We start from the raw sequence: 19,169 nt of genomic DNA, 5'->3' as shown, positions 1-19,169 counted from the left end.
ATTCGTTACATTTTCTCCCACCTTGTCCATCTGATGTCTTCCTCATGCCCCTGTCATTCTGCAAGCTCGTCAATGCTCACTGGTGTGTTAAACACGTTCTTAGTAAGCAGTTTTTGGATCGCCTCATACCAGTGCACACATCTATCAGGCTAAATCAAAGTCTTATATTGCCTTTTTTTAGAGGAAATTCTCATTTTCTCGTTTTGCTGCGGTCTTACGTATAAATCAATTCACCTCAATTCAATTAATTTTACAGTCATAGCAGTGAAAAGTTTATGTAAAAGCAAGAACTGTGTATGTGTGTATGTGTGTGTGTGTGTGTGTGTGTGTGGGGGGGGGGGGGGTAAACCCTACGTTATCGGGACCAAATGTCTCCACAAAGATGGCAATGTCTGAAACCCTTGTCTTTGTGGGGACATTTTTTTTGGTCCCCACAAAACTCGCTAAAAGGCAAATGTGAGTAAATATTGGCTTTATAAAATAAATTAATCAGTTGTCACCACTTATTAGGATATGCTATATGTAATACATGGTTTAAATTGCTTCAATTGGCCCTCACTCGTGAAAGCTAAATAATAGCAGCAAAAATATGATTTTTGATTAGCAAAATACAGTAAGACTAAATATATATTTATTTCTAAATAAATAACCCCTTTGTTGTTTTATTGTTCATATATTGAGATTCTTTTTTATTCAACTACAGTTCATAGTGATCTCATCTGTCAACCTTAAAAAGGGACAAGAAGAGTCGTCTATATGTAACTATATTAAAAGTCTGAGATGCATGGAAGTTTTTTTTTAAATTCCTCCTTCCACTGAAAAGCAAAAGGTGAGCAGGTTTGGAGCGATATGAGTTTTCATTTCTCAAATTTTCATTTCAGAAATTAAATTTCTGCGTGAACTATCCCTTTAAATGTTGGTGTAAATGTTGTGCCTGTGTAAGAGGCTGATGAGGCATCTCTCCTGTCAGAATGCCAGTCCTCTGTTGATTGCTAGGGGATGTTTGTGGATTCAGAGGATTCTGCAGATTCTCAAGCATTCTGCATCTTCATTAACTTTATGCAACATAACATGTCAAAAAATCCTTCTGTAATAGTCAGATTTCCCTAAATCACACAATCCTGGATTAAAAGGGCAGGGGAGAGAGGGAAAAAAGGAAGTGAGAGAGACTGTGTTATGGTGTGTAAGAAGCCAGTGAAAGTGTCTGAGCAGAATGAAGACACTCACACGGAGCCTCGTGTGCTGCTCTGACACCTGCTGGTGAATGAGAGAACTGCAGGCTGGAGGACAAAACACCAGAGGTCAACCTCATCGCTCTTCTCCTTTATGGAGGACAACAGGGATCCCTTAAAGCTAGGCTGGGCAATGTTTTTCATAAACACTTTTTGTTATACTGGTTGAAACTCTCTTCTCAGCCTTATATCAATCGGCATATCTATTGATATCAACCTGATATCAATAGAAGGGGTCTAAATAAAAAAAATAAAAAAATGTAAAAATATCTTCTGTTAGGTGCAGTGTTTGGGATTGTAAACATGGATGTAGACACTTACTGTATGTTCACCTGAACAGAACACATGTGGTCGATAAATGTGTAATAAGAAAGTGTGTAGGGGGGTTCGCTTTCCTCATTTACTGTTCCTCGGCACACTAATGCTTTCAGACTCAATCATCTTCAGCTGGAAGCGCCAGTTCAATTAAATTTGGATGATTAAATAATTAAAGTTGGCATAGACTTTAACTTTGAGCTCCTTACTCTGAATGATGTTTAATGTCCAGCTCAAGTCTTGATGAATGTTAAAAAAGATATAAATGCAATTAAATTGTATTATTATTATATTAATACATTATTTTAAATGTTTTGTGTTTAAAATACTTCCTGTAGTATATTGATATTTAATAATAATTTATACTTTAAGACTATCAAAACCATGATGAAGATCAAAAGCCTGAATGACCTTAATTTAATTACAGATATTCTATTAAGCCTGGTACATTTTGAACCTGTTTAATGAAGAACGCTTCATTTTAATTTGAGCTCTTTAGATGTTTAAAGTACAGTTCAAGCCTTGATGAAAGTTGAAAAAATATGCATGAAATGATTTCAGTCTTTCCATAAATGCAACTACATTTTATTATTCATTATTATATTATATTATATTAATTTTATTCATTATTTTAAATACTTCCCATATAATAATATTATAATAATTGTTATTATTTATTACATGTTTTTCTTTAATAGGGCACTTTAACACAGGAGTCACAATTATCAAAATCATCAGGAAGTTCAAAAGCCTGAATGGACGCGATTTAATTACAGATATGCAATCAGGTAAAATATGAATCTGTTTTATGAAGAAGGCTCGATTTTACTTTGGTGACAGAGAGGAGTGTTTCAAAACAAACACATCCGAGCACGAGAGAGAGGAAGAGGAGTAAACCCCTTATTCAGCTGCTCTGCTCACCAGTCACACCAAGGATCCCAATCAATCCTGGAAATTGGTTTGTTCCCTGACAAGGTTACGAAATGACAGGGTGGTAGAGAGAGAGAGAGAGACAGATGGGATGGGAGGAGAGAGGGAGAGAGTCTCCAGCAGGGATGAAGAGAGTCTGGGAATTTGTCTGAGTTTGGGATTACGCTGAACAGAGCACATGTGGTCGATAAATGTGTAATAAGAAAGTGTGTAGGGGGGTTCGCTTTCCTCATTTACTGTTCCTCGGATCACTAATGCTTTCACAATTCTGTCGCAGTGAAATGTGAGGCCCATTTTCCTCCCGATATTGCTGAACTCAATATATGTGTTATATACAGTATGAGCCAGCAGTTACAGTCTGTTCTTCTGGTTAACTCACTATCTGTGTTATCTCTGTTACAGGAACATTTCACGCCTGAGTGTAAGTTTAAGGAGTGTGTATTTGAGAACTATTATGTGACATACTCCTCGATCTTGTACCGCCAAACGCAGTCGGGTCGGGCCTGGTACATCGGCATTAACCGGGACGGACAGGTCATGAAAGGAAATCGGGTCAAAAAGACCAAAGGAGCTGCTCACTTCCTGCCCAAGCTCATAGAGGGTACGTCTTTGTTTAAAACATTATATTATTTTTCATTTGTTGATACCATTCAAAAGTTTTAGGTCAGTAAGTAAGTTTTTTTTAGTTTTTTATGCATTTATTTGATGAAAAATATAGTTAAAATATTGTACAAATACTGTGACAATCTAAAATAAATGTTTTCTATTTTAATATATTTAAAAAATTATTTTACTCCTGTGATCAAAGCTGAATTTTCAGCATCATTACTCCAGTCTTCAGTGTCACATGATCCTTCAGAAATCATTATAAAATGCTGATTTGCTGCTGATTTGCAAATTAAATGCAGTGCTTTTTACTTTTTACTTGCCCTGCCAACATTTTGCCCACCACAAAAAAGTCATAAATAAATCAAATTTTAATTGTTTTGAACCCATAACCTTAATAAATACGGTTGTGAAACCAAAAACTACTTGCCTAAATTTCAAATGTTGTTAAAGACATGTAAACTGTCAGTAATGAAATAAGAACATATAATTAAATGATATGTTTATGTTCATTTAAGATATAACACACTATGTTTACAAGGATACTCACAGAGACCGGCATTTTTTGACGAACTTTTGTGTGAATATGAACTTTCAAGTGCATGAAGACGTGAAAGAGAGCTGGGTGCGTGCTTCGAATGTGTGCGCACACAAAACTTTTCACACTATTGAAATCGAGCTCTCTTTCGCGTCTTCTTGCGCTTGAATATTTAAATTGGCAAGGCTTAAAAACACATGCAAATGATAAACTTTCACATGAATGGTTGCTCCATTGCGCTTAAAGAAGATTAAGGAAAATAGTCCGAAGCCGTGGTATAACGAGCACACTCGGGCCCTTAAGAAAGCAGTGTAGCTGGAAAAAAACAAAACTAGAGGTATTTCGCATTTCGTGGAAGGAAAGTGTTATTGCATACAAAAAGCCCTTAAAAACTCCTAGATCTCTCAGTAAGAGACAGTGAGAGTTGCGTCATATCGGGCAGTCCTTATGGTTGAGCCCTGAACTAATTACGTTTGTTTATGGAAAGTAATCCGTTATGTTGTTGTACAGTAAAGAGTGCAGCTCAAACAATCCTTTCAGCTGTGCTGCCATTTTGGACTGCAGAAGAAAAGGATGCAGGAAAAGAAAGTTTAACACAATGGCTGCGTCTGAAATCACATGCTCCCTTGAGTAGGTACTTATTTTGAGTAAGTAATTACTGATAATTCACGACAGCTAAAACATACGTATGAATGTTTGTAGTATATGTAATCTGGACGTACTAGATTTTCCATGTTGTCATTATCATGTGATCTACCAGCGTCAGTTGCGTCGCTTCCCTGTCATTCACAAATCCTCTCCTGTGGCCTCATGGGACAGTGAAGTGTCCATCAAATACACACTTCTCACCGAATCTCACCGAAGGGATAGGTCATCCAAGGACTTTATGCCTACTCTTATACTGTGAATTCAGACATAATACTACTCTTGATATACTGTTTATCGCCTACTATATAGTAGGGAAGTATGCGATTTCGAATGCAGCCTCTTACTTCAGCTATTAAAAAAAATGTTTTATACATAAGTTTATATAAAGTAATTTTTGCTTATTGGTACGGTTGAATTTATGAAGTTCCTAAAGGGACATGGTGATGGGAAAAAAAGGGGGAAACTATATTTCAATGCTTCTCTTTGCATTCTCTGAGAAACTTGAATTTTGCTCATAAATCCTTTGCGTTCCTTCACAAAAAATGTGCGTTCCCTGGTAAACTTTGCGTTTGCTCACAAAGAAGAAAGTTTTGCAAGCGAACGCATAGTTTCTCAGGGGAACACAAAACTTTGCATTGAAATATATGTTTTCCCTCCCATCCGATCCCATATTTTTTCCATCACCATGTCCCTTTAGGGGCTCCGTATGAATTGGATCATCGAAGGTCAGCAGCAAAGACATTGCAAAGTGAGATTAATAAATACATAAAGCATATTTAAAGTATTTTTATTCATTTTGAGATACTGTTTATGTGCAATTTTTTGTGCAAGTGTGATGAGTAAATGCCTGCTCACATTAGTCTACAGTAACCATCATGTTCACACACAACGCCTCTGCACTTACTCATGATTTCTCTCAACACGAGGATAGGAGAGCTGTCAGTCAATTCCTGGAAAAACAAAGTAACTTGCGTTACTTATTTCAAAAAGTAACTCAGATATTTTGCTGTAAATGTAAAAGTAATGTGTAACTTCACTTGTTACTTAATCTGATTACTTAACTCACGTTACCTGTGGTTAGATGTTGACGGACTTTTCATGTCAGGGTGAACTGTCCCTTTAAGAGTCTCTCTTTTTCTCCTGTCTCTCCAGTTGCCATGTACAGGGAGCCATCGCTACATGAGGTTGCTGAGCAAAGCCCGCCTAGGAAAACAGCCAAAACCTCAGACTCGCCCGTCCATAAAAACGGCAAGAAAGAAAAAGTGCTTCCCGTCCCCACAGCATCCTAGCGGCAGGAGAAGAAACGCTTCATTTGCACGGACACACCATGATCGCCAACAGTGGCACGGGAGGTTTGGTACAAACAATGTTTTGTAGTCCCTCCACCGATCCTCAGAACTTTGACATTTCCAACAATGCATCAGGGCTCGAAAGACCCTTGCCGATAGGTCTAATGCGCACTTCCTTTTTGGTCTCTCCCGCTTCCCTAACCAAGGGAACACTGAGCAATAATAACCGTAATGGTCTGGGGTCAGAGTGTGGCAGTGCCACTTTTGTAAGAACAGCAACACCTGAAAGAAAGGATCTTCGTCTTCCTCTCCTTTTTTCGTATTTCGAGAAGAAACACATCCTCTTTGTGAAGCGATTCGTGCTTGACATTTAAACCCTTTCTTTTCCTTTGTTCAGGCATTTATAGATCCCCCAAATCTGTTTTTTTTTTACAGAGATCCCCCGCCATCTCTAAGCCTAGTTTGTAATCTCCTCTCCCTTCTCTACCTCTTCTGCACTTTGATTAGCTTGAGACAGAAGCCATTTTCCACTTCACAACACAGGAAAAGCCCCGCACACTCTCCCGGGGAACATTAAGGATGTAGCCACACGCACACACACACACGCACACACACACACACACACACACACACACACACACACACACACACACACACACACACACACACCAAATAACTAACTAAATAAAAGTTCCCCTCCTCTTAGGATGATGATGCTCACTGGCTCCTGCGCTGATGAGTCTGTGGAGGGTGGATGTGTGTGTGTGTGGTTGTGTGAGTGTGTGCGTGAACAGTAATACAATATCATTTGTAAGATGACTCATATCAGAGGGAGTAGGGTGGCATTATTGTTTATTTTGTTATGATAAGTCGTTGTTTTCCTCATTGCAATATGCCCAGAGAGCAATATTGGTACAGCTGCACTCGCTCTCCTCCCTTCTTAGCATGCGTGTTGCTTTAGAGCAGGGTTTTTCAAAGTAGATGTGCTGACTACCGAGGCTGCAAGTTTCCCAAAGTTCATGTCCCTACATTCAGTTTTATTCTATTACATTTGCCTGAGAGCAAAGGCACTTCACCCAGCCAAATGAAACAACACAAGTGCTGAAAAGTCCAATTCTGCTTTATTTTCTTCTGATAAAACCGGGGAATTGGACCCGTAGGGAGCTCATAGGGAATCGTTTTGGGAATCCTTGCACAAACAGAGCTGTAACGTCTGACCTCCAGTTGTTAATAATATCAGTATGTAAATGAAAATGTGTTTTGAGTGCTATTAGGGAACCTGGTGACACATTGCACTTCTTCCTTTGCAATAATAGTCCTGCAGTTCATGCATATCACCTACATTACAGAAATATGATTTAATAATACACGACCGTTCAAAAGTTTAGGGTTGGTAAGCTTTTTTATTATGTTTTTGAAAAAAGTAAAACTTTATTTGATTAAATAAACAGTAAAAACAGTAATATTGTGAAATGTTATTACAATTTAAATTTTCAGCATCATTACTCCAGTGTTCAGAGTCACATGATCCTTCTGAAATCATTCTAATATGATGATTTTCTGCCCAAGAAACATTTCTGATTATTATAAAGTTTGAAAACCGCAGTGTTCCCTCGTATTTTTGAGGAAAATATGATTTTCAGGATTTTATGATGAAGAGTAAGTTTGAAAGAATAGTTTATTTCAAATATATAAATATATAAATATATATATATTTTTGTGACGGAGTTGTTTACTTTTAAACGGTTGTGTATATAATGTAGCTATAATATAATTTTGGAAGTAGAAAATGTTCCCTATTTAAAAACATAATTAAGGGTCCCTTACAGAAAGAACTTGCTGGTTATATCATCACTGTGGTATCAAGAGCAGAGCTTAAACAAAGTGCAAAAATCAAACTTTTCTTCTGCTGAGCTGAATAATTTCTCATAACGTGCACCTGGTGTTGAGGAAATTATGTCTGCGATAATTATAGGTTCAGTCCCCTGCAGCAATGCATTATTGGGAGAAACAAAGTTATTAAGACCAAAGTGGAAAAACTATAAAAATCTGGAATGTTTGCGAAATTCTTCAACGTTTCGATCAGGATGTCAATCTTTCCCAGCTTACAGTTCACAGCACCCGCAGGTCATGCACAATCCCGTTCTAGAAGTTTGTGTTTGCGTTTAACGTCTCGAGCAGATTGTTTTTCAAATATTCTGCATCTCATTGCTTCTAGGTACACATCAATAAGACTATAAGGCATCTTGATTTTACTTCATACTCTATAATTTGTTTGTAGTTTTGCAAGCAACATTGCTCATCTCAGACTCTATAGCTTTTCTTAAAGGGAGACTTTGCCACTGGCAAAACGCACGGGCTTTCAATAACATCCGGCAGCCTGTAGAGTAGAAAGGTGCATAAAAATAAATCTGTGCTACCTGACTTGAGAAAATAGATGCTAAATAGGTAGGAAAACTTACCCATAATGCACTGGGCATGTTGCCATCCAAGGCCAGTCCCACCATCTGCTGTGGATAAGCTTACCAGAGTCAAATACCGCTTTGCTTTAGTAGGAAATACTTCTTAGCAAACTTTTGCTGCATTCAAGTCCTCTTGGGAAGTTCGTATTTACGAGTTGGGAAGTCGTGTTTACGACAGGTGCGTTCAAGTCACTTTCGTCGGACCAAGATGGCGGTGTACCTTCTCTTAATGAACTACACAAAAATACAGCAAGGTTTTTAACTCTACTTCTAGAAAATGAAGACCAAAGAATGTGGATCAGGTGTGTCTTGCTTTTTTATGTTTTTAATAAGGTAGGAAGCCACTGTAAACTCTATCATATGGTTGTATTACATAACACTATCATATTTTGTGCAGGCACGTAGCTTATTTTCTTGTATATAAAAAAGCCTGACAATGTCACTGCTTGCTAAATACCTATAAATATTGTTGTATTGACAACACTGACACGCCACCGACTCGTACAGATCGTGGCTCAAAGAAAATCCTGAGCTTCCCTCTGGTATTTATGACTTTGTGTTGCCGTTCATGTGCATTCAACTCGTAAATATGATCTTTCCAACATGACTTGAAAGCATCAAAATAGGTGTCGACTTGTGTTGATCGCGGGTGCAAGAGTTCAAAGAGTCAACGTTTATCGGGAGTGAGTTACTTTCGGTTTCCAGTGAAGGATCCAGACCGGTGTAGGCAGTCGTGCAAAGAATCGTAAATACGGAGAGAGCGGTGCGACAGAAAATCTGAAAAACCTCCATGTTTGTAGTCAACATTTCAAACTATATGCCTACGAACAGTGTTCCAGGCCAATTTTTCGGTCCAGGTAACATGGAGAACAAGTAAACATTGTTCTTTTACATATCCTACCGACACTGTAACAAGAAAAAGCGGGTTGAAAATTGGCAAAGTTAATCTTTAAGTCTTGCATTGTCCACAGCTCACTCAGCTGCCACAGTTTAAGGTTCAGTAATATCTGAAGGGCTATTTACGTAAGGTTTTGCAGGTCCATGTGTTGTTGTAATCACAATCAAGGAAAAGTTGACCAAAGCACATGATTATGTAACAGCTGGATGCGACACTGAAACAAAATTCAGCAGGACAGACAGCAAAGGTTGAATAAATGACAAAGGCAATGCACAACTGTGCTTTGATTAGCATGGTTCATTCATTCAGTTTAATCACAATTAGACCATGAAATTGATAGTTACTTTTAAATGTCTCGCTTCTCCAATCCCCACTCTTCTTTCAAACTTTGAAATGTCACGGTGGGGCTTGTGCTAACTTGTAACCTGACTGAGCGAAAAAGGCTCTTGTGTTTGTAAGGGCTTTCTAATCCAATGCTTGAGTACAAAAGAAGATGAAATGCCATAACTGCCACTTACCATTACCATTATAACATCTGCTTTGGGACACTTTGAGCTGATTGTGAATACAACATAATATTAGAGAAAAGAAAAGGGGAAAAAAAGAACATTAGTACTTTTTTTGCTTTGATATATTTGGCGTGCGCATAAGGGCCAGATCGGGTGATTTAACAATTATTTTAATGAAACCACTCTCTGTGCACAGCTAAGTGCTTCTCTCTCAATCTCCCTGCTATTTTTCAGCCATAAACACAGAGGCCAGAAGATGAAAGCTAAGGGCTAATGCTTTTCAGAATAGCCAAGCCATTAAAACACTGTACGTGTGTACTTATAGATAGAGATGACCTTGTAAACTTCAATTTGATACATTTACTAAACTGACATTTTTGCACATCATATTTCTGTCTTTTTATGTTTCTTCTTTCTTTGAATGTCCTGGTCATGTTGTCAGTGTGTGTGTGTGTGTGTTGCCCATCAATGTTGTGCATATGTTTGCATTTAATGTTTGCATTTAAGGTATTTCATTTAAGTTTAATCTATCTGTCCATTGTAATTTGCACGAGTTCCAGTCTTTCTAGAAAGATACAGGCACTTCGGCGGATGAGCATTGGGTCAGAAAGTCATTATGATGTCGGGTTATTGGTTAGGGTTAGTCTGTGTAATTGTAATCAGCTCTTAACAGATAATTAACAGACTGATCTTGCTGTGTTAACTCTACACTGATATATTAGCTAGCAACTTTCAGTGTTTATGTTACACACATTACACATTGAATTAATTACCAAGCAATAATATTAACAATCTGCAATTACAAAGCTTTTTGCAAATGATTATATTAAGTATGCATCGTTCATCAGTATTATTTAGTGCTTAATTAAATCATTTATTGTGACATGAACACTGTGATCCCCCCTTACACACACACACACACACACACAATTAAAACGTTGTCTTCCTTTTCACTGATTGCCTTTTTCTGTGCTGCAGGATGGGGTTGATCCATATGCTCCATGCTCACTCCCTTTTATTGACTCATTGTCGATAAATGCTTTAAAAACAGATGTTATTTTTCTCTCCAGGTTATTTCAGATAGATTTATCAAATCTGACCTATTGGTTTTGTTCAGACGGACTGCAAAAAATCCGATTTTTTTCTTTTCTTTTTTGCAAAATAGCAAAAACATAAACAAATCAAAAAACAAACCACATCCATGTGGTTTGAAATCAATCAGATTTTTAATCTTTTTGAGACATCTCTGGCCGAAAAGTCAGATCGTCATTTTTGCTGTTGTTGTTGTTAATCGGGATTCAGTATGTGTGTAACGTCATACAAAGTGCTCAAAATTATATGAGCTCTGTATTTAGACTCTTTTTCTCTATTTTTTTCTTATCTAGTGAGCACTATACATTACAAGTAATACAAGTTATGTAATCAGATTACTTTGCCAAGTAACTAGTAAGGTAATGCATTACTTTTAAATTTACATTACAAAATATCTGAGTTACTTTTTCAAATAAGTAATGCAAGTAATTTTTTTCTCCATGTATTGACTGACAGCTCTCCTGTCCACATGTTGAGAGAAATCATGAGTAAGTGCAGAGGCGTTGTGTGTGAACATGATGGTTTCTGTAACTAATGCGAATCTCACTTGCACAAACAGATTCAGTATTCCTAAAAATGAATAAAAACAGTTAAATGCAATCTCAGAATATTACAAAAACCATGAAATAACACAAATGTACTTTATGTATTTAATCTCACTTTATTAACCAATGTCTTTGCTGCTGACCTTCGATGATCCAATTCAGCCATACTAATAAGCTAAAATGACTTTAGATAAACTTTCTTCAGCATCTTATTCTTCTGTGATCCAGAACAGCAGAACAGCAGAAAGGTTTGTTTGAGCAGCGCCCTCTTCTGGACAGACGTGAATTTATTCACTTTTGGTGTGAAAAGGCCTTTATGTTATCAAAAAATATAATTTTTTTGTTATTAAAAACAAACAAGCAAGCCCAGGTGAGAAAGAGTAATGCAACAAATTACTTTCAATAAAAAGTAACTAAGTAATGTAATTAGTTACTTTTTTTAGGGACTGACGGAATATTGCAACATTACTTTTAAAAGTAACTTTCACCATCACTGGTAGTCAGCATTTTTGACACACTATATGCCTTAATGCATAAAATACCGCAAAATGTCCATCCCCCTTTCTAAATGACAGTGACTCGGTTGTGGTGAAGTCTCTTGGCATCATGCTGACACTTCACATCATTATATTCACTACAATATCTGAACAGACGGATCGGATTGCCTCATTTACAAAGTCATCAGATTTGAAAACCAAATCAGATTTGTGTGCAGTGTGAACAAAGCCACTATCATTTGTGTTTGTGTGTGTGCTGCTAATATACATTATTTTTATATGTGTCCATTTTTAGATAGAATCTATAAAACATCCAAGTTTGCATTGTTTGCTGCTAGCGGCCTGTTTTAAAATTCATATTTTCCTCAGGTAATGTTTTAGTTGGCACTTAGTTTTGGTTGGATTTTTTTCACATATTGTTTGCAAGAATCCTTTGGGGTTTTAAAATGCAGCACATTTACTTTTCTTTCTCTTTTTTTTTTTTTGTTGGTTTGTTTCTCCAGAGTGATGTGGTTTGCTGTGGTTTGTGACATATATATAAAGTGTAACATATACATGTTATAATTTATTGCAGTCTGGGCTCTTAATAGACAATCAGACATGAGTTTATCATCATTACCAACAGCAGTTAAAGTGAACTACATCATTTTCCAGACATGAGAAGTGCATAGATGTGATTTTCTTCTTGCATTAGGTGGATTCTGAAGATATATTTTCAACATCAGTGGTGTGATAGATTATTTTACACAAGAGAATTGTTAAGCTGCAGAGACCCTGTGTTTACTGATCATCAGTGTCTGTAATTGCTTTGCGTGCGTGTGTGTGTGTGTGTGCGTTCATGTGTGCGTGACTTTGAGGAGTAGCCCCAACCCAGTATCTGCAATGCAGCAGAAAAGACAAAAACTCAACCCTCCTCCCATGTTTCGACCAAAGTCTCGTCCCCCAGGATACATCTCTTAGCCCTCACAACAGCGCTGTGCAAATGTACCACGCTTCCCCTCAGCTGAATGTCATTGCCTCTGTCTGTGTGTGTGTGTGTGTGTGACCACGAGAGAGAAACTCTGCTGCATTTTAAACGCACATCTGCATTGCACACACAGCAGTGGGGTGTTAGTCTCTCAGCAGATGTGTGTTGCGAGAGTGACCTTTAGAAATCTGAGTTCTTTAGCTCCATCCCAGCTTTAGTATAATCACAAAGTTCTCCCACGGTCCCGTGGAGGTAACCTTTAGTTTAGGGTTTAACTGCTGTTTATGTGGCTGGAAAGAGATGATGTTGGACGAGTCTCCCCTGGCTCAATTTTACGTGAAATAATCTCAAATACAGTCACAACTGTTTTTGTTTTGTCTTTTTTTGTTAAAAATTTAGTATTATTACTTATTTTGAATGGAATATTAAGTATTTGAATATAATTATAAAACTATATTATTATTATCAGTTATTCTTTTTAACAGACAATGTTCCATCTCTCTTTAGACGTTTGTTGACACTTTTAAAAATATGAAACATGAACCAATGTAACAGTCTAATCTATAAAAACTCGAACCTTGGCTTCCCCCATCTCACAGGATGAAAAGCAGTTCAACTTTTATTTTTTATAAAATAGGTATTATAACTTATTATTTTGAATTGAATATGTAATATTTTAAGAAAATCATTATAAATATTTTATTATAATTTTATAATATTACATATATATATATATTATCAGTTATTTTTTTAAGTCCCTTCTTCGTTCCTTCTGTCTGTGGTCCTAAACATGACACTTTGAAACATATGAATCATGAACCAATATGTCAGTGTTTTTACTGTCTGTTTGTTCCTTCAGTTTTTGTGTCCCTGAAAACAAAAGGTCGTTGTCAGTTTTATTTGTGTTTGCTTGGTATAAATCAGTGAAACAGTGTGGATATGAGTTGTTGCCATTCAACCTTGTGATGCAAACGGTCCCATTTAAGCTCACTTTGGGAAGATCAAAAAGACAATTGGTGACCAATGGCGATGGGCCCGAACTCTTGGTCTGCGTGTTGAATGTTGATCCCTGATCTAAAGGTCAACAGAGATCATGATCTTAAACCCTCAATGGACACTGTTTGGGATCTCCTGCAACAAAACTGACTGCTGGTTTGTTGCCGTCACCGTTGAAGTGTGTGCATATTAAAATGCCCACCTCACATCGGTTCAAGTCGGAGATGTGCTTATGGACAATGAGAGTCTGCTTTAAATCGAAGGAATCCCATAAATTTTGTATGTTCTGCATGGATTATCCAAGTTATTGTAAGGAAGTCTTCCAAAAGAAAGGAAAATAAACCATATTCGTTTTTCTCTTGTCTTCCAAACCGAGACAAAGCAAAGGTCTTCCAGTCAAAGCCACGATGACACTATTTTTAATTTTTATAGCTACAGAAACCAATAACCACCCGGACAGACTCAACAGAATCGCTCGAACTTTGGCTTCGTGCAACTGGACCACTTGGACGGAAACGGCACATCTGTGGTATTTTGCAATATTGGAAGGAACAACCCAATACAGTCATGCATGTACCAATATTTACTGGACACATTAACAATTAAAATGAGAAAAAAAAAAAAAAAGTGAGGAGGATGATTCCTGTTTTAGTATTTAACTCACTGTTACTCTTAATACTCTATTCTGCATAAACTCTCAGCCCCGTATTTGCAATAGAATCTATATCTATTTCTATAAGTCTATGGGAGACGTATTATTAAACATTATTGAATAAAACTAATATATTTGTATGATTGTAAAACCAAAGTGTCGTTTGTTTTATTCTCTGCTTGTGAGTGTGTAAATGCCCTGTGACAACAACAGCCACTCAGATGAACGTATAATTCAATGCCCTCGTTTAAAGTAAAGCGTATTAATTGGCGCTCAGGTAAGTGCCAGCGTTCGTCATCTCAATAGAATTATACAGGCGAGTCAGCATTAGTTATGGGTTGTTAAGTTGACTTCTATAATGATTAAATTGGCAGAGGACCAAACAGTGAATATGGTGGGACGACGCCATTACGGCTGGACGGGAAGTGAGGATGAACGGGAGACATGTGTTCCAAGAGTCTTTCGCTTCGTTCCCACGCAAAAAGCAGGCTTTCCAAAAAGAGCTGTTTCCATCTTTTATCCTGCTAACCGCGGAGGAAAAACTTCAGCAATCCCCTGACCTCTGATTTCAAAAGGCCCATCAAAATGTCAACACTCGAGAGCAGCGGAATAAATCTCATCCTTTAATCTAATTGGTGGGATAAAGCTGCATAATTATTTTTAACAGCTCTGATGAATTACATAAAAGTACTGCACATTAATGCTACACCTCGTCTTGCGCCAAAAGCACCCCAGAACTGAATAAATATGTTGGCGTGGATTCAAACACATCAGTTTGCCTTATTTAAAGAGCACGTTTGGGGGAAGACTACCTTAAGTAGGGTGGGTGCTCTGCCTCTGCCTCTTTGTAACTAAGGCGGGAAATAGTTTGAAATGATCATGATTTTTAATGTCACACACACAGAGTTAAACCAATTCATGTGCTCTTTCAGTCTGTGGATATGGGTTTGTATTAGAAAAACATTTTGTGAATTCAGGCCTACCTTATGTCATCTTTACATTGCAAAAACAGTGCAGTAGCAACAGTTTCAGTGACTCATTTTTACACAGATGCTACATCGATGAAGCATAACAGAAATCTTAATTGCAGAAGTAGCTCCGCCATGCAGTTTATAAGTTTCAAATAAGAAAACTAAAATGTGAAATTATGATAAATAAAAAAAAGTTACAAAAATAAGTTCTCTGAAATACTATTTTGTTAGTTGACGTTTGGTCTGGGCGCGTGCGCTCATGCTCCGTGAGTGCGCGCATACGGACGCGCGCCTGTAACCCGAGCACAGTAACAGCGGTCTGACTTGTGCTGGGAAAAACACGAATGGACCCTCACGTTGACTTTCTATGAAGATATCCCTGTGGTTTCATTTGGTGAATCGCCATGAAGGCCCAGGACTGGTTTATTGTCTCCTGCTGCCTCTGTGGCCTGAGCGCAATGGCAGGTAAGTTGAGTTGAAGTTTCCAAACTGAATGTGTGCGTTGTGTTTTCACACGTGTAAATTCCCATTTCCCAGGAAACTTAAAAAGTAACATCATAGTAAATCGGAGTTCTGAGGTCCTAAAACACCAGAGGGGTTTGAAAAATATCATTAAAACGTTACTTTTTTTCACATTTTAAATCGGTTTGGTAGCCTACTGTTTTCCACATAATTTTAGTCATTTCTAACATTAACCTACATGTTTTTAATTAACTCAATTCTCACAATCGCAGTCTACGTTTCCAATTATGAGATAAAGCCTGTATTTTGACCTGTTCTCGTTAATTGTACAGTTTAATCCGAATTATCTTAATGGTTGTTTAACACATCATTTGATGTAGACATATGTCATGATTTGGTCAAAGAGTACAGTATACCATAATATATAAATAAACAGACGTCTTACTACTGTATGACAGAGGCTGCCAAATTAATATAACACCCAGTGTGAAAAGGTCAACTGCAGTATCAGTCATTTGTCAGGAATGCAATATGTCTGCAGTCTATAGCGAACCATAATAGCATTATACTGTACAATATTACGCCTTTAACAAATCTACTTTCAGAATTGGCACAAAACCTCATGGTGGTCTCATATGTTCATTTGATAACACATCGCATAGAAATTACATAAGTGTATTTCTTATACAATGTCTGTTGCCTACAATACTCTAGTTCTGTAGTATTTTTCATCCAGAAACACCCTAAGGGTGATTTGATCTCGCATTGTTTCCTATTGGGTTGACTGGTCATTAAGATCCATAAATTGATGTTTCTGTGCTTAAACCAAATGTTCCCAATGGCATGTCACAGTAATTAAAGAAAACATATACAACAGAAAGCATGAGAGTCAGGTAGGAGGATTTACCACTTGTGAAAATAGTACCAAAGTGATTAAAATAAAAGGGACATTTGTTCAAGATTACCAGTTTTATGAACACCCCTGGGAAAACTGTAAATTAACCTCGAGTCAGACTTTCACCAGGAACTCTTTAAATTAAAAGTTGATTTAAAGGTGTTTCGGAGAGGTTAATTGTGGTAATTATTGTAGGGAAGCTTTCAATGGGACTGCTGGGCAGCAGATGGCATATACTCTGCAAGGCCTCATTTATTTCACAATATAAACGCTCGCACAAGAAAAGAAAAAAAAGAGTTCTCATTTCCATGCAGTTTCAGTACAGCGTTGGGGTTTCTTTTCTCAATAAAAGCCACTTGAAGTTATTACTCGCAGAAAAAGTCCGTCAAAATCATGTGAATGTGTGTGCATATGCTCTGAGCAGCAGCCGCTGGTAATGAAGGTGACGCGCGTCGTTTGTTACTGTCAGTTCGTATTCTGGGGGGCTCGAGCTGGCGACACTTGATGAATGTGGCGCCCCTAGAAGGCCCGCTTATAAATGCGCCCAACCTTCGGAAGCTGAGGGAAAAAAACAGCAGACATGATGCATATAAACCTCAGAGATGGCCGGGGCGGTGGAGTAAACAGGCACCCTCAAAACTGTGAAAACCCAAGGCTATTCGTGAGGCTCTTATCTGTTCCTGTTCGCCTTTATGTTCAGAGCTCAAATCCATCCATCCATCCATCATTACACTCACTTTGCTTTGCTCAAAGATTAGGTTGTAAACTGCCTTATGCACAAGACATATTCTGTCTTTCAACCTGCAAGACTTTTAATACTTAAAGGGTACATAACATGCACAGTTTCACCTAATCTCATGTTAATCTTGAGTACCTATAGAGTAGTAGTGCATCCTTAATATCTCAAAAAAGTGTTTAGTTTTATTAAATTTATAAAAGAAAAATACAGCTTTCCGATTCTCTCCGGAAAAAGCCGAGGTCCTGGAGGCGGAGCTATAGAGTCAAGCGGTATGCTTGATTTCCAGCAAAAGACAGAAAACTGATCCAGTTGTACTTACATGAATGGGGTCTTTTATCACTGGGACCGCTCCACGTTTTAATAGCAAACGATTTGCAAATCCAGCGTCGACCTGAGCCTTGTTAATAAAACATTCGTCACTGAAACGACCAGAACACACAACCGCACTTCCTACACTCCGTTGCTGCCCCGGAAAAACAAACGGCATCCACTGTTCCTGTAACACTGGGTTCTTTGGAAAGCTGAACACGGTAAGCTTTCCCTCACATCCAAATACACACTTTTTTGGAGACATTCTTGAACAAATCCTATGCAGCGCTGCCGATGATTTCCTGTTGAAGCGCGTTGATGTGCGCGGTCTCGTTCTCCTCTGGTCGACGTGCGCGCGGGCGAGCTTTTCCGAGAGAAATGCTAATATAAGGAGTTCCACTCTGGTCTACGTCATTAGATCCACGATAAAAAAAAACCAGCCGAAACTTGTACCAACCCGGAAGTAAGATTTTCAGCACAGAAATTCTCCGTTATTCGTCCAAAATATTTTTTTTAAACTTTGCCCATGTTTAACATGAGAATCCATCTCTTTAACACTGTAAACAACTCTGAATACATGAAACACCATGGTACCCCCCCTTTAAGATTCTTAAGATTAAAGACTTATACAACACCGTTTTCAACTAAAAACGGAAAACTTTTTATGCGTTTTGGCCGTTCATTTACACGACAACGGCGTTTTGGGTGGCTGAAAACGCAAACTTTTTTGAAAACAGTCTAAACGATAAAAACGTGAATCTGTGAAAACAATGACGTCATGCACATGCGTATTACATGTTTAATCTATAGTGTTTCATCGCCATCTAACGGCCTGGCAGCAGAAAACAGCGTTTTTTGGTCGTTTTCGCGGATCCGTGTGAATGAAGATAATTTTTTACAATGGTGTCGTCTGTACGCGGAAAACAAAGGAAAACTTCTCAGTTTTAAGCATATAGTTGTCGTGTAAACGCACCCTCAGGCTAGGTTCAGATTGCTGGTAATTGTTGCCCAAATCTGATTTATTTGCTCTGGTGACTCCGATCTGTTTTTGTCATGACAGTGTGAACGGCAAAAACCACATTGAATCTGATCTTTTCCGTTCTGATTTGGACCACTTCCATATGTGGTACTAAATCCGATTCAGGTCAGATGTTTTGCAATGCGACCGCAATCTGAACAGTCAAATCGGGATTCAAGCGACTTTTACGTCACTATAGATCGACATTCGTCACAATTATCATGGGAGTCACTTCAAAGATTTTACATACCCGACCTTATCAAGACAGTTGCGAAACCTAGTCAGTGCAGGACAGTGATGTGTCTGTCAGAACTCATAAGTAATACAGTGATTGAAGACTGAAGGGTAGAAGAGAGTTGTACTGCTCTATTTACCTGAAAGACATCATCTCTCCTAGGTGCATCAGAATCAGAAGGTAAGCTGATGAAGAAACTGTTTTCTTCATACAACGTTAAAGTCCGGCCTGCAAGGAGCCCAGAGGAAAGGGTCGTCGTGAGGATAGGCATGACCCTTTCAGCATTCGTCAGCCTGGTATGAGATACACACACACATATTTAACTTAATGGGCACATGCCATTGTTGCTTTATATTATCATTAA

General features: G+C 37.9%; 2 protein-coding genes across 2 annotated transcripts in view; both read left to right on the top strand.

The window, feature by feature from the left end:
• The window catches only part of fgf11a (fibroblast growth factor 11a), a 70,284-nt gene extending 56,016 nt beyond the window's left edge, over nt 1-14,268 (top strand). The window contains exons 4-5 of the mRNA XM_079867681.1: nt 2,880-3,078; nt 5,422-14,268. Of these exons, the coding sequence (XP_079723807.1) occupies nt 2,880-3,078; nt 5,422-5,558 (336 nt within the window). The 3' untranslated portion in view covers nt 5,559-14,268. The remainder of the gene's footprint in view (nt 1-2,879; nt 3,079-5,421) is intronic.
• Nucleotides 14,269-15,415: 1,147 nt separating this feature from the next.
• Nucleotides 15,416-19,169, top strand: part of chrnb1 (cholinergic receptor, nicotinic, beta 1 (muscle)) — a 30,604-nt gene continuing 26,850 nt past the window's right edge. Inside the window, exons 1-2 of the mRNA XM_079867678.1 lie at nt 15,416-15,612; nt 18,968-19,101. Coding sequence (XP_079723804.1) covers nt 15,552-15,612; nt 18,968-19,101 — 195 coding nt within the window. The 5' untranslated portion in view covers nt 15,416-15,551. The remainder of the gene's footprint in view (nt 15,613-18,967; nt 19,102-19,169) is intronic.

This window comes from Squalius cephalus (assembly GCF_949319135.1).
Source record: "Squalius cephalus genome assembly, chromosome: 3".
Taxonomy (NCBI): domain Eukaryota; kingdom Metazoa; phylum Chordata; class Actinopteri; order Cypriniformes; family Leuciscidae; genus Squalius; species Squalius cephalus.
This window is presented reverse-complemented; position numbering and strand designations above follow the sequence as displayed.